The sequence below is a fragment of the Diaporthe batatas genome (genome assembly GCF_019321695.1).
Source record: "Diaporthe batatas strain CRI 302-4 chromosome Unknown Contig00008, whole genome shotgun sequence".
In the NCBI taxonomy this organism is placed as follows: domain Eukaryota; kingdom Fungi; phylum Ascomycota; class Sordariomycetes; order Diaporthales; family Diaporthaceae; genus Diaporthe; species Diaporthe batatas.
This window is the reverse complement of record NW_025408555.1, coordinates 589,125-603,627: the sequence shown is the minus strand read 5'-3', so window position 1 is coordinate 603,627 and position 14,503 is coordinate 589,125. Positions and strand designations below refer to the sequence as shown.

The 14,503-nt window shown below is 53.6% G+C and overlaps 5 protein-coding genes across 5 annotated transcripts; 2 read left to right on the top strand and 3 right to left on the bottom strand.

Moving 5' to 3' along the window:
• Positions 1 to 157: 157 nt before the first annotated feature.
• On the top strand, positions 158 to 3,770 carry KVR01_007434 (uncharacterized protein; the record flags this gene model as incomplete). The annotated part of the gene is made up of 6 exons (XM_044785026.1): positions 158 to 261; positions 295 to 407; positions 472 to 937; positions 1,034 to 1,547; positions 1,613 to 2,107; positions 3,741 to 3,770. The coding sequence occupies 6 exons, from the start codon at positions 158 to 160 to the stop codon at positions 3,768 to 3,770; spliced, it is 1,722 nt and encodes a 573-aa protein (XP_044643687.1).
• Positions 3,771 to 4,928: 1,158 nt separating this feature from the next.
• On the bottom strand, positions 4,929 to 9,012 carry KVR01_007293 (uncharacterized protein). Its single transcript, XM_044784826.1, has 4 exons — positions 7,416 to 9,012; positions 6,743 to 7,351; positions 6,404 to 6,684; positions 4,929 to 6,339 (listed from the first exon to the last, which is right to left on the bottom strand). The coding sequence occupies exons 1-4, from the start codon at positions 8,657 to 8,659 to the stop codon at positions 5,315 to 5,317; spliced, it is 3,159 nt and encodes a 1,052-aa protein (XP_044643546.1). The 5' UTR covers positions 8,660 to 9,012; the 3' UTR covers positions 4,929 to 5,314.
• Positions 9,013 to 9,729: 717 nt separating this feature from the next.
• Positions 9,730 to 10,303, top strand: KVR01_007553 (uncharacterized protein; the record flags this gene model as incomplete). Its single annotated transcript, XM_044785345.1, has 3 exons — positions 9,730 to 9,844; positions 9,937 to 10,057; positions 10,108 to 10,303. 3 exons carry the CDS (start codon positions 9,730 to 9,732, stop codon positions 10,301 to 10,303), a joined length of 432 nt encoding a protein of 143 aa, XP_044643806.1.
• A 247-nt stretch (positions 10,304 to 10,550) lies between these two features.
• KVR01_007652 (uncharacterized protein) lies at positions 10,551 to 12,201 on the bottom strand. Its single transcript, XM_044790033.1, has 4 exons — positions 12,023 to 12,201; positions 11,751 to 11,945; positions 11,149 to 11,642; positions 10,551 to 11,047 (listed from the first exon to the last, which is right to left on the bottom strand). Exons 1-4 carry the CDS (start codon positions 12,107 to 12,109, stop codon positions 10,717 to 10,719), a joined length of 1,107 nt encoding a protein of 368 aa, XP_044643905.1. The 5' UTR covers positions 12,110 to 12,201; the 3' UTR covers positions 10,551 to 10,716.
• A 271-nt stretch (positions 12,202 to 12,472) lies between these two features.
• KVR01_007365 (uncharacterized protein) lies at positions 12,473 to 14,287 on the bottom strand (the record flags this gene model as incomplete). Its single annotated transcript, XM_044793345.1, has 2 exons — positions 12,473 to 12,752; positions 12,825 to 14,287. The coding sequence occupies 2 exons, from the start codon at positions 14,285 to 14,287 to the stop codon at positions 12,473 to 12,475; spliced, it is 1,743 nt and encodes a 580-aa protein (XP_044643618.1).
• Between the last annotated feature and the right edge of the window lie 216 nt (positions 14,288 to 14,503).

Here is a 14,503-nt window from a genome sequence, read left to right as displayed (position 1 = left end):
CAACTAGGTCATGGTTGTACGGCGATCCTTCCAGATCATCTTTTTACGCGTGCTTTTTCTCACGGGACAGCTACTTAGCTATTCAGCTACCGGTTTTTTCGGTGGAATTTCCGCGCACTGCCTCAGACTAGGCTATATCATACATATAAACCCCATCATGACTTCCACGACGACAGTCAAGACGCAAGCGCGTGACAGCTCCCCTTCCCATACAACCCAGCGAACACGACCTCGACAAAAGCCTGGTGCGGCCTGTGAGGAGTGTCGACGTAGAAAATTGAGATGTGACCGGAGACAGCCTCAATGTGGTTCGTGTCAGGCCACCGGTGTGCCCTGCCACACGACAACGGTTCGGGCGGCTCGCGGGCCAAAGCCGGGCTACCTGAAGGACCTCAAAGCCCGAATAGGTAAGGCAGCCGTCGGACGAAGGCCATGCTATGCCACTGCTGACTGGATATGGCTGCGATATAGCCGCCTTGGAAGGCACTCTCATACAGCAAGCACAACAATCGGCCCGCACAACGTCTCCGGATGACGACCAATCATCATGCTACGACCCATACCTTTTCAATGGGGCAGATTCGCTGAAGATTTCCCACCCTGGAACAGAACCCGATAACGTGTTTCTCCCCGACATGGCCTCGGGCAACCCCATATCAAACGGATTGGAGCCATCACTTGGGTTTCCCTGCCTCGGCGGTACTACCATGTCGCCAACGCCACCAATGGACGCGAGCCTGATGTCTCCTCCGCTCACTGCTTTCGGCGGCATAGGTTACGATACGATGCTTCCGAATGGAATGCACGCGTCAGGAGACCAAATCTCGTCGCTCAGTCTCGATAACATGAGGAGGATGTCGACCGCGTCAAGTTGCTGGAGCTCTCCCGACGGAGGGGCAGCCGAGTTCAGACTCTCACCCATGATGCAGGCAGACCTGTGAGTGTTACCCTGGTGTACGCAAAGTGAAGCTTCAAGTGCATTCAGTCCACATTTTGCATCCGCGATACAACACCCGTTGCTAATCATTGCCAGCGACCAGCTTTACTGGGATAGAAGCCACCTCCATGTCCCCATCATGCATCAACGGCGCTACATGGCATGGAGCCGCAAGCAGGACAAAAGTGAGGCACAACAGTGTCTTCAACTCGCAATGTGGACCCTGGCAGCCTCAACATCACCAGGCCAGTATCAGACCATGGCAAACTACCTATACCGATATGCATCTCAATCACTGCTGAACCTCGAGTCCTGGGACTCGGGGGACGAGTGGAGCCAGATGCGCCCCAACGACTTTGCGCAAGTACAAGCGCAGCTCCTATTAGCGTTTTACGAGTTCAAGTGCGTCGACTTTAGACGAGGGTGGATGAGAGCGGGGCGTGCATTTAGACTTATTCAGCTCAACTGGTTTTACGACATTCTTTCTACCTCGTCGACAATGTCCGACTGGGTCGAGGCGGAAGAGAGGAGAAGGACATTTTGGGTAGCATTTTGCCTCGATCGGACTATAAGCTTGCGCAACGACGCCCCATGCACATTTAACGAGCCGGTAAGCCCTTGAATGCTACCGTACTAGTTAATGACAACTGAGCTGAGCTGACCTTGTAACCAAAGATATACGTTCCATTACCAGCACCCGATTCAGAGTTTCAAAATGAGATTCCTACGATAACAGGCTATCTCAACAGCGATTCACTGACCGTCGGAGCGCCCGACACAGAACTCAGCGATTTCATCCATTTAGCTGCCATCTGCGGCAAGGCAGTGTCACATCGACACCAATCTATTATTGACAAGGCGCTCGGGGTACATAACACAGCGGGCATCTGGCAGCGACACCGAGAAATCAACGCCCAACTTGCAGAAAATATGAACTGTGCCAACTCAAGGCACCAGTCGCCCATGAACAAGTCAGAGTCATTAGCACCGTTCATGGGAATCATGTGGCAAATAGTCATTCTTCATCTACACTCCACCCTGAGCTGCACAGCAGCAACTGGGAAGGAGGAGTACGACTACGCGAGAGTGGAGAGCATGCAACGCGGGACACTCGCGGCGCAAGAAGCACTCGGCTGCATGGAGCGACTGTCGCAATGCAATAGTTTAAAGGTTCGAATATCTCCCCCCCCCCCCGGCTTTTCTGCAATGCTCCTGAAGCATGAACTGACTTCAATATCGATAGTTTCACCCTATAATTATGGTTCCTTTAGCACACTGCTCAGAACTCATGGAGGCATGGCCGGATCTAGCGAGACCGTTCAATAATCACTTGGCAGTAATCATGGATGCGACGCGTCGGGGGAGCGTCGGGGACACTCCTTCATAGAATCGGACTTGGGGCAAGACCAGATGAATAGAAATGTAGCATAAATATCAAATAAAGAATGAAAAGTGAAGAAATTTGACGTGAGAAATTGACCTCGGGAACTTGGGGTCCGATACTAGTGTCTGGACCCTCCAACGTTACATGGGATGTGACCTCGTACACATGGGTCAGAATGGTCCTCACGGGCGCTCCTTCTAGCTTATTGGCTGTACTTTGAGCACCCATTGTCTGTCATAAAAAATGACAGCAACGAGGCGACCGGCATAGTCAATTACTTGTCGAAGAAACCAAACCCTCAAACAAAATCACAGTGCGGTTCAAATGGTAGTTACATTTCACGCCTCGGCCCGGGGCGAGCTGAACGACCAAGCCCGAGTGCTTGGTATCGAAAATCATATCTTCACTCTCACTCAGCAGATATTTCAAGGAGAGTTTATCGATATCCTGCAGCTTCCCCTGCAGGATATCAGGACGAAGAGAAACGCAGGAAGATGAAATGGGGTTTGATCTGCGCCTCGGTTCACAGTTCGTCGGTTTCGCGTTGCATTCCACAAGCAGGACGGCGTGCACGCCGCTGGCAGCCGAACTGTGTGGTGATGACACGTAGAGGCTGTCAAAATAAGCTCAACCCCGGGATGATCAGATGAAGCCCTCAATGTTGCGGACGGTGGAGCGAGGAAACATCGGACGACATTGGCGGGACACAGGCCGGTGGGAACGCGGAACTCTTTTTGCATACCCCGGTTGGTAACGATCACTAGATGGCGCTAGGACTTCAGTCCGGTCCCTTGGTCCTTCCTTCGCATTTGCATGGATTAGGGACAACTACCCCTAGAAAACGTGCAGTCCATTACCGGATTGCTGCTAGTGTGTTTTCGGCATGAGCTCAGAGCAATTGGTTTCACCTAATCCGTTATCTGAGCGATCGATCGCGATCGCACCAGGATTGGCTCGTGGCAGCCTTGTCCGCTGCTCGGCCAATCATCTTACACGAATGTTTACAAACATCTCGGGGCGGGCCTAGCCTCCACTCCCCCACAGGTCCAGGCACGACGAGGTTGTCGGGTCTGCAATGGGTTTGATAAGTGGGACTTGGCCGACAAATGCACAACATTGAAGAAGGCAAGGAACAGGGCTTCATCCTCAGCCTTCTAAACAAACGTGGTTGAACGTCAGAGACAAGCAAATGCAACGCTCGAAGCTGGTAACCCTTCCGAGCCTAGGCGGATCCGCACGAAGACATCTGCCGGTCTTTGATCTGAACACACTGCTCCAACCTCGGCCCCTTCCGCAATCACGTTCCTTCCCCCTCTCCTCCGCAGCCGGCTCCCAAGAAGCGGTGAGGGGGACATTCCAGCACGGTGGTAAACCCAGCGCCCGGACTGATCGACGCTCGGCCGAGCCGCACGCACTGAGCTTGTCTTGTGTTCCAGAACCAGGAGTTAGTTACCACTCGCAGCCTGCCCCACACTCGAGACAGTACTGGGCCCAGTCTCTCTCTCACTCCCGTTGCACACACAATCAGTTCTAGTCGCAAACTTCCGTCGTGAGACAGGGAGCACTGACAGATTTCTCGCACAGCTCGCCGGCTCGCAAAATTCATCTTGTGTCCTGGAAATGCCAGTGGAGCCTTCGATCGAGCCACTTGCATTGCTCCATGTGTGGAGATGCCAGCCGGCCCAAACTATCGTTTGCTCAACAGTCGGGCTTACTTTCGGCTCTTATCTGGTGGGAATAGCAATTCTGTTTGCAATGACCGTTGATATAGAGTTGTAGGACTGTCTTCTCATGAGTCATGGCTTGCACTTGGAGTTGACTTTCGGTAAACAAAAATGCAAATGGCTCATTTTCTGGCTTCCGGTTACCCTTCTTTTCTGACGTGTTATTGGCCGCTTCCCCATCCCTAACGTGATGCAATTGCTCTTTACCATACCTTGTAACAGAGTGGAATTTCGAAATTCCGATTTCGCGGGTACAATGTTAGTTTCGATGAGAACTGATGTGCCGTTGAAATGGCCAATCTGATGAACAGTCTGAGCGAGACTACCCCTAACCGGGACTTCTTCAGTTGTGTACACACGGACTCACAAAGGCACAAGTGAGCCACACTGATCTCGCAGTTCCGGATCTTTCGATCCAGAGAGGCCTAGTTTTATCCAGCGACCGGAAGGCTTGACCGTGATGTGAATTGAGGACTATCCAAGCACGGCGTCGCGTCTTATCTGCCGAGAGGCCGCTAGCTGAAAAATTGTATTACTGCTTCGCACGAGAATTGAAGCCGACTAAATGCATATCATCGATATTCATCGTTGCCTGTTATGTGAAGGGACTGTATTTTTTTGGGATACATACAAAATATAGAAAGAGAGCAGTTATCTTTACATATGCTGAACCGCCGGCCTTCAAATCCCCAAACACAAGCTTTTTCACTGATCAAAGCCATTTGGGGCTGCGTAGACTCTCTCCTAGGGCTGTTGCAAATAGAAACAAGCAGTCCACAAGCTGCGTCCGTTTCTGTTCTCTGAATTGGCATTTACGTCGAATCCACGATCACCATCATCCAAATTTGGCATCACTTCACTTGACAGCAGTGCTAGTATTCATTTGATCAAGGTCTATGTGCCGATAACACAATCCAAGTTGCACGTGCTAGACTGTGTATATTCTACTTCTCCTGAGTTCCACATTGAATAATATTGTGAACTTTGTAATCCAGCCAAATAATTCATCACGATCATCTCTAAGGGCGAGAAGGCATTTAGGTTTCGCACGCACGTAATAGCCCGAACCTGCCACAAAAGGTGAAGACGAGATAAACGCCCGGGAATGCAGCGGCACATGGCACCTTCCACATTTTATTGTCCGAAGTATTGCCAACAAATTGCTGTTTGAGGAACGCTAGAAACACGGGAAATCCGCTTCCATTTCATGAGTGGTTCCATTCCGTAACCCTGAAATCCCGGTGTCCCATCATCAACGCACATGTGCAATCATGCCGAGTCCGCCCCTGGGCTAAACTCCTCGTCGCTGTTGATGTACAAACTATTCCCAGGCGCGAATGCGCTGGTCCTATCCTCTCCGATGCCACGGAGTTCGGACGAGCCCTGGCTCGGCATTGCGGTAGCGCAGCCTTGGCCGTCAGGAGGGATGCCGCTCGGGAATGTGGAGCAACTGCAGAATCTGGTGTGTTCGCCGGACTCTCCGTCTTCCGGGTGAGGGTGGCATTGTTGTTGGTGGTGAAGCATCGCTGCCTGATCCTGTGAAAACTGGGGGTCTTGTGAAAATGGCGTGTACTGGGTGCTCTGTGTCTCCCCGGTCTCCTCTGTTCGCAGCGTCAGAAGGTCGCCTGAGTCGCGGCTGCGTTGAGACGACAGCCCGCTGCTCGAGTACCGCGCGCTCAAGCGACGCCCGCTCCCTTCCGCCGGTGAGCTCGGACGCCCCCCGTTTTGTCTGGCCATGAGCGGGATTTCTATGAGCGGCTGAAGAGGCCCCGCTTGCATTGCACCTTCGGACGAAAAATGCGCATTGGCTTTCGGGGCGGGCATGTTGGAGGCGTTTTCAAACCCGAAGCCAGTGTAAGAGTTATATGCTGGGTTGTTTGGGTATGTCATCGGGAACTGGCTGTTGAAGATATCCTGATAATCAAGGCCAAAGTTTAATTGGTTATTGAAATCGGAATCCGAAGGGTCTGTGGAAACCTCCTGAGGCGGCTCGCATACTACCACGGATTCGGTTTGCTGGGCCCGGGATGGGGTCATGCGCTCGTCGAGCAAGGTGTTAACCATGCTCACAAAATGCTTGTCCCGCTCGTGCCGTTCTTCACCCCGGTATGGTCTTCCCTTGGAATGCTTTTCAAAGCGTGTATCAAGAGACTGCCCAAGACCTTCAACAAGGTACCGGAAACCATGCTCGGTGATTACTTGTTCGCCAGCTATGCTGTTGACGAATTTGTGGAGCGAGTCTTCGTGGTAGCAGTGCTCTCGTACTTCGTCCCACTCAACGGGAGGCTCATGGTCTATAGGTGGTCAGCAAGGGGATTTAATTGTTAAAAGAAAGTACCTCTGTGGTATCCTACGAACCAGATTCGGGGATTTTGCCAAGGTCGTCTTCGGGAAATAAACAGTGCCACAAATCTGGCCATTCGCGGATGCTGTCTTCCCTTTTCCGTGCTGTCAATGCGCTGAGAACTTCATCTGTGATGCCATCTTCCGGATCGTCGTCTCCACTAGGAGAGACAACGGAGCAGCTCTGGGGTTGAGTTAAATGTATCCTCAAGGCTGTTTGATCTGGGAATGTCTGCTGGCAGCGGAGACAAGAAATCGAACTTTGAGTTTTCTTGTGGATATTCTGGATGTGGCGTCTGCGGGTGATGAGAATCGGAAAACATCCAATGTCAATCTTTGACGGTATTCACTTACTTGAGCAACGACAAGCTCGGAAAACCGGCCAAGGCGCAGCCCCCGTGATTGCGGACATTGAAGCGTGTGGGATTTCTTTTCCTGAAAGGACAGCTGAGAAGGCCTGACTTTCTCCCGGTTTTCAGCTTCTTAGCTTTCTTGGTTCTGCTCTGATCTTCCGAACTGTCACAGGGGTCATTACCACCGCCATCATCTCCATTGCGACTCTGACCATGCGGCTCCTCATTCGGCCTCTTCTGTCCGCCTCTGCGACCACCATTCTCGCCTTGGCCATCAGCACGTGTGTGCCAGTCTGATAAATTGCCCGGGCCATCATTGGTATTCCTAGGCAGTGTGTGCATGGGTAGATTGTAAACAGGGAGAAGAGGAGTTTGATTCTCGGCTGCTGGCTTCGAGTGGCTTAGGATTTGCTCGAGGAAGCTGTGGACATAAAGCTCGACGGGAACGCCTCGCTCTTCAGCATTGCCAACAGCAGGAGAACCCACGACGAGACAGGTGATACTCTGCACCAATGTATTGTATGCGGAATCCTCATCGTCCTCACTCTCAGCACCGGAATCTTCATATAATGACACTGTCTTGTCATCAGACTCCGGAGAAATTGGCTCACTATCCCACGGACTATCAGCGTCATTCAAGCCAAGCTGGATGTGGATCAACTCTGTGAACATACCGAGAATCATGGCAAGGTAGTTTCCTCTCATCACCTGGGCTTGGTGGGTGAGATGGCCGATCATTTTCACCCTCCATCTGGGGAACAGCTCTGTTGAGGACCCCGTTGCCCAGAGCAGCCTCTAGACTGGTATCTGGGCTGTCAATCAACCATACCCCGCTGTCATTGCTACATCGCGGCCCATTGTCCGGCATAGATTGCCTTGCTACCCCATCCGTCGCCCTTTCAGGTGCTTTGCGCGCCTTAACTATGTTCCAAGGACTCCGTTTCTCCCGTCGCGCGGGGATGCGGCCCGAATGAAAGGTGAAAGATTCGTGACGCACATCATCATGCTTGTAGTCGAGTGAGCGCGTCATCCCCTCGTCGGAATGAAGTCCCGCTTTCAAGTGCATGCCGGTCTCTGATTGCAAGCTGCCCAAATCTGTCTGATTCGGGATACAATCCTCCCAAAAGTCGTTAGAACGCGCGTCCGTGTCTTGAATGGTCCAACCCCTTGGGGCTGGGTGATCCATATTCGCTGTATCTAGGACTTCAGTATATTCCTTGTCTTTGAGTCTCAACGAACTCGCGCTGTTGGTCCTTGTGGGGTTCCTGGATTCCTCAATTGGGAAAGTGAGATGCCGCGTTGGTTTGTGATGCCTTTTGTAAGGGTAGGCCAGAAACCCAATGTCGTCCTCTTTCCCTGCAGACCCAAGCCACCCGGGTATAGAGCCGGGACCAAAATTATGAAACGGAGCAGGAACAATGCTGCCATATGAGAAGAGGGACTGTTGGTCAAATAATGGCGTGGGGGAGTCTAAGATGCGAAAGTTCCCCCCTGTGGGTCGCGGCATACGGTCACTAGGGAAAGTACTGGTGACTGGAAGAGTCAATGACCTGGTTACAGACTCGGAGAGCGTATCATCCGAGTATGCACTATCTCCGCTGCACTCTGTGATGGTGGTGTCTTGGGACTGTGTAGTGACGGTAGAGTTGAGGGTGCTAGCTCGTGAGAGACTGCTTGTGGTCGAGGGTGCGGAGTTGCCAGGGTGAGAAGCTAGTGACGGATCCATGGCCTTTTCAAGGGCACCTAGAAGTGGCGACGATATCCTTGGGCCTTCAGTTAAGGATTGAAGAGGCTGAAGGGGATCATGGGTCTGAGTCTGGGCTTCCAGTATATCATCTCGATGAGGTGACGCGGGCCTTGACGTCCACCTTGCCCCCTTCTCGGTGGGATGAGACGGCCGCCTGGTTTCTTTGTCCATTTTTCAGGTCGGCTGGCCAGTATCGAGGCCGATAGAGCAGGTCAATCAGGCTCAATCAGCCAAGTATAGTTAGTGACGAATCGCCCGTATGAGCCACGATTAGATGAAGAAATCCCAGGGTTGGCGGCTGGGTGGATAACCGCCCAGTGAGAATTATCAGGTGGGTCGTCGTTGATACGGAAAAGATGTAAGGATAGAAGGCTCGGAATCTAAGTCAATGCGGAGGTTGGCTTATCCATACACAACGTACAGCCCACATGAGCAGAGCCTCATCCATCGAACCTGGGCTCACCGACACTTGGGCTGGGCCCCATGCTGCCCAGGCCCAAATTTGGGGGCGGAATATGATTTTTACACTTGCTAGGTGACACGGGTTGCATTAGCACTGCAACCTGTGGTCAGCACCAGGCCGAATCGGTGTTACTGCACGCAGCTGAGTCCGTCGCACCACCTTCCGGGCACACAGCCAGGTTGCCTTGGCTGACAGGTAGGCGGAACGCCCGGCTTTCTATACACTGTTGAATGAATTAGCTAGTGAATCAGCCTAAATCGGGACAGTGGTAGCTCCCCCAGCCTTATCCGTGACGGACCTCAGAGCTGAACTTGGGGGCTCACCGAGCATGCGAGGCCTTCGACGATGCACAAATTATAAAACTGGCGTTCCTCTCCCCAATCGCCCTGCAAAATCGTTTCTTCATTCCTTCCAGCAGCATGGAGAAGGCCTTTTATAGAATTTGGCAATAGGGTTCTCGAAGCAGTAGGTATCTGTTATTGGAAGCTAGCAAATGTAATTCGAGTAACTGCGGACAAGGACGGTGTCCGCTTCCATGCGGGCCATTAGGTACACGTGTCAACGATGATGTCCCTTCGGTTTGAATATTTGCAGATAGTTTGGCGATCATCTCCATTTGACTGGGGGTACATGTACCTGGGCATGGGTGACGGAAAGGGGCTAGTTGACGGTAAAGGATGCACACCTGCATGATTAGTCCCCTCTGAGTCTACTCTATTGGTCCATAACGATTGAAACACTGCAGTTTGAATTCACCCCATATTCAACGCTTGTAAACATGGTATCAAATCCTGGGTTCTCATATTCTTCTGCGAGTTTAGACATGGCGATGACTTCAAGATGTCTGAGTCGCTATATAAGAGAAATCCAAGTCACGATGACCTTCCCGTCAGGTGAGAGGAGCAGTTCAATTCACACAACAGTCTCGTGCACCGATCGTCTGAGAATCATCTACAGGAGCTGAGTCAACAGAAATATCTATCAGTGACCTCGAGGTCTCCAGTACACACTATTATCATGGGTCAGCACTCAAAATCCCACGGCTCGAAGGATCATTGGTCGAAGCACTACGGATTGAGCAACTCCCATAACTCTTCACCATACATGTATGTCTCACTCGAGGCCAATGCCACGGCAGAATATTGACAGGCTACAGTGAGCCAAATGGAGGCGAAATGCTTGGTAAATACATATATGACAGCCATTCGCCGTCCGAAATACCATACAGGGGACAGCCCAAGTGGGAGGAACGATACCATGAAATGAAGAACCATCTTGATAACTTGGACCGAAAATATAGTGGCCAGACGAGTTACCGGCAGGCATATGGTCATTCTGGTACTGGAAGGTGATTTTCCAAGGCGGAGAGTCCAAAATAAATTTGAATGAGTCCAGGAGATCATGTTGTATTTTTGGTTTATTTCGTGCTGAGACGGTCTGAGACGGTGGGCCTACTCGGCTTTGTGTTAATACCAAGCCGCGCCGAAGCATAGTTTTCATCTTCCAAAGAATGATCAACATGCACAGGACAGTGAAATGATATATCACTTCATCGTGGACAATTTTGAGACTAGTCTAGCCTGGCCTCGCCGTATGATCGCTTCGCCATCTTCTAATCAACAGCGGCAGCTGGAGCGATGCTTCCCGGCCTTATCTATGCGTCACGAAGCTCAGGCTACATGCCCAATGTTCTTACATCGTTCTTAGTATTGTTATTATTTTTCTTCTTGAAAAATATAAATAAAAAGAAAGGTGGATTTATAGGTTATTGATCATCCCCAGTCCACACAGTTTGGCCATCCCCAAGCATGGCCCACAGGTCCCTAGCGGAAAGACCCATGCAGAGCTTAGGATAGAGTTCCGAAAGCAGCGCGTCCGCAGATACGCGGAAGAAGCCAGGATGCTCGTCGCCTGCGGGTGGCGCGCTGACATCCACAGCAACCAGATGAGGCGGAAGGGCAACATCGCTCTCGGAGGAGGATGACCGCGTCTTGTCATCGAGCACCGAGTCAACGACGTCCTCGTCAACAAGCAGCAGCACGGCCAGGTCCAGTCCGGCCGCGACGCCGCCCATCTCTCGAGCGATATGGAAGTGCCTACATCGACGGGTCAGCCCATGTTGGGGGGTTTCCGGCCCTGAACTGGACCGTGATGACAAACAAAACAAAATAACGAAGGACCGTGGTGGCGAACGTACCTCCTTGCCTCGGCGTGGCCAACGCCCGCCAGCCTCGGATCCTCAATCATCTTGAACTCGAGAGACTCCCTGACCTTCTGCAGCCCCTCACCCACCTCCTGGTCAAGCTGTTCGTCGCACAGCGCATTCAGCCTCGCCTGGAAGGCCTCCCAGCGCTGCTCAGACGCGTAATACGTGCGCACCAGCACGAAGCCCCACGGGGGGAAGTTCTTTTCCTGGAGCGCCTGGATAAGGGGTGAAGGCCGCAGCTCGGAACCCGAGGTTGGGGCTGGGCGGGAGGCCAGCGATATGCTCTTCTCGTTGCGTGATTGCATGTACCGTGTGAGCTCCTCGTGCGGGAGCCGCGACAGTATGTCGAAAGTGGGCGTCGTGGCCTGCTCGGCCGACCAGCCAGTAGGTATGTAGGAAGGTGGCTCGACCAACTGGCCCTTGCCGGTCTTGAGGGCCTGGCGCGCTGTGTCGGCGCACTTACCCGCTGCCCAAAGCCGTTGGTTCTATGCCAGTGTTTCTTTTGTAAGGGACACGAAGAGATGGACGAGGAAGACAAGATGAGGTCGAAGTTAGGTGGGTGGCTGACTGCCTATAGCCAACAAGTAACGTACCTCGGGAGACAAAGTCTCAACAAGCCTCATGTCAAGGCCCCTCGTCTGCTCGATGGTCCACCCAGGGGGCACAAACGAGGGCGGTGTAGGCTGCCTCGCGGGGCTAGTTGGCAGGGCTTTGTTGAGCTTCTGCAGCTTTGCGTACTCTGGAGAAAAGGCATGTCGCCTCACTACCTGCTTCAAGGCCGCTCGTTCCTGCGCAACGTACCGCGGTCAGTGCCAGTTCGTGATGTGGGTTGATCAACCGACCTAAAACACGACGGTAGGCTTACATCCTCTGGCAACTGGGCGAAGTCCTCGGCAGAAATGGTGTTGAGACGCTCACTGCTCCAGCCGGGAGGGAATTCGATCTTTGCCATGACTGATGAGCGTCGAGAGCATAACGACTGAGGAAGGAGCGGAAGTGTTCAAGTGTTGCGTCACGGGTAAGACAGAAGAAGCACAAAGGTTGACGTTAATTTACCCTGGGCGTTGTTACTAAGTACTCCGTAGACTGCCGGTGCCCCTGCAGGGGCCACCCCTGCTCTGGGATTCATAAGTGCCTAGATTAGGTATGCAATAAACGAGCATACGGCTCGGCAGCCAACGTGGTATGCTTAGTCATCAGAAATATTTGCAATTAAAGAACAAGCAGACGCGTCAACAACATGGGCAACAAGATACTATCTCTACAAGAATATTCGCACGCCTCTCTTCAAGCTCAAACTGGCCAATTACACTGCTTAACTCATGCCTATACAGTAGTGGTACCCAAGCCATACGGAGCAGTCGGCGCCGGTGTCTGGATTCCATTCCTGGAAAGTAGCCACGTCTATGCCTGCATCAGTCGCGATCAGCCAGCAGTAGTCGCCGTCCACCGCGAGATGGAACGTCTTGCAGCCCGCAACCATGTTGGCCGGGTACGGCGTCGGCGTCACGACCGCAGCGGCGCTGGTTGTCGTCGCCGGGGTTGACACGGTCTCGGTGGCCGGGTCTGACCTTGGCAGTGCGTCGACACAGTAACTGCAAGCACGAAGGTTAGCTGCTGTTGCTCGGCTCACATGCTTTCCCACGGGACGGTGGCAGGCTACTCACGCGTCGCCGGCAATCAGGTTTGTGCAGTCGGCATTCAGGGCGCTGTTCCACGCGTACAGCGCGTCGAGGGTGATGCCGTGGGTGGCGGCGATGGTGTAACAGGCGTCGTCGACCTGCGCCACATACCACACATAGCACGCGGATGCGGTACCGCTGCCTGTCGGCCCGGGCGGGGCCACGGTGGTGTAGAATGTGGTGGTGGGGACAGTCACGTTCCAGTCCTGCGTGGGCTGGACGCAGTAGTACAGCCCCGGGACGAGGTTGCTGCACGACGCGTCGATGGACGGGTTGATGAGCGCGAACAGGGCGAGGTCGATGCTGTTCTTGAGCGCGACGATCTGGCAGTAATCACCGTCTACGACGTGGTAGTATTTGCCGCAGTTGGTCGTGGTGCCGTAGGCAAGAGAGCCGCTGGCCGGGGGCGAGGCCGTCGCCGTGGCATACGCTCCAGTCTGGGTGGGTGTCACGCCTGCAATGGCCGTTGCGTTATAGACGACACCGCCCGGGACGGACAGGCAGATGCGCGAGTCACTGATGAGGTTCGTGCAGGTCGGGTTGAGGGCTGGGTTCCAGGAGAGCAGCTGCGTAAAGGTCAGGTCGTGCGCGTTGGCGATGGCGAAGCACGTCTCGCCAGGCTGTACGGTGTATGTGGTGCACTTTTCCGGGAGGCAGAGGACCTGGTCGATGCGCAGGTTGGTGCAGTCGGGCAGGATGTTGTTGAGCGTGATGAGCGTGCCTGTCGACACGCTCTGGGCGGCTGCTATGGCGCCACAGTCATCACCACCAACGACGGTGTACGTCTGGCCGGACCAGCATGTCGTTTCTGTTGTGTAGTTGTCGGCATAGCCGTACCCGCCGTTTCCCGTCGTCTCGGATGGCTGTCTCTCGGTCGGGTAGCTGACGCCACAGCGGCTCTGGATGTTCGCCCACTGCGAGGCCAGCTCATCATCATAGTTGCTGTACGAGGTGGACTGGATAAGCTGGCCCACGGACAGCATGCACGGGGAGCAGGCCTGCTCGAGCGTGAGCTCATCGACAGTGGCGCTGCCAAACCCCAGGAGGACCTGGGTGCAATACTGTCCCGTGCTGGCATCCTGGAGACAAGTCATGTTGTAGGTGGCCTCAAGGACCTTGCCAAAGTATGCGTGCGGCATGCCCTCCCATGGCAGAGGCTGACCCGAGCAGCTGGAGGCGACGTTGGAGATGTACGAGCGCAGGGTCGAGCGGCATTCTGCGGTGCAGACGTAGGCCTTTGTGGTGGTGTCGCTGGCGTACGAATCTGCCGCGGCTTGGAGTTGTAAATAGGGGTCACAGCTCACGTCGGCTTCGATGGCATCGACGCACTCAGCAGCCAGTGTGACGCCGAGATGCGCTGAGCTGTTGGCGACTGTGCCCGGCTCGACCACGGCGAAGTTGGCCATTGCACTACCAACAAGAGAGCCCAAGATCAGAGGGAAGGCCATGATGATGGACCTGACCTCCCGAGGTCGTACTGGTGCGAGTGGTGCTGGTGGGCGAGGTCTTCAGGAACAGCAAATGGGCATACCACAGGAGGCCGCACCGTTTCCTTCTAGTACTCACTCAATCAAGTCCATCATGAGCCGCCACCATCTCAGCTAGGTTGCTCTGATGACGGCTCTTTGTCCAGGTATCCAGAGACACTGGAAAACTCCCTTACG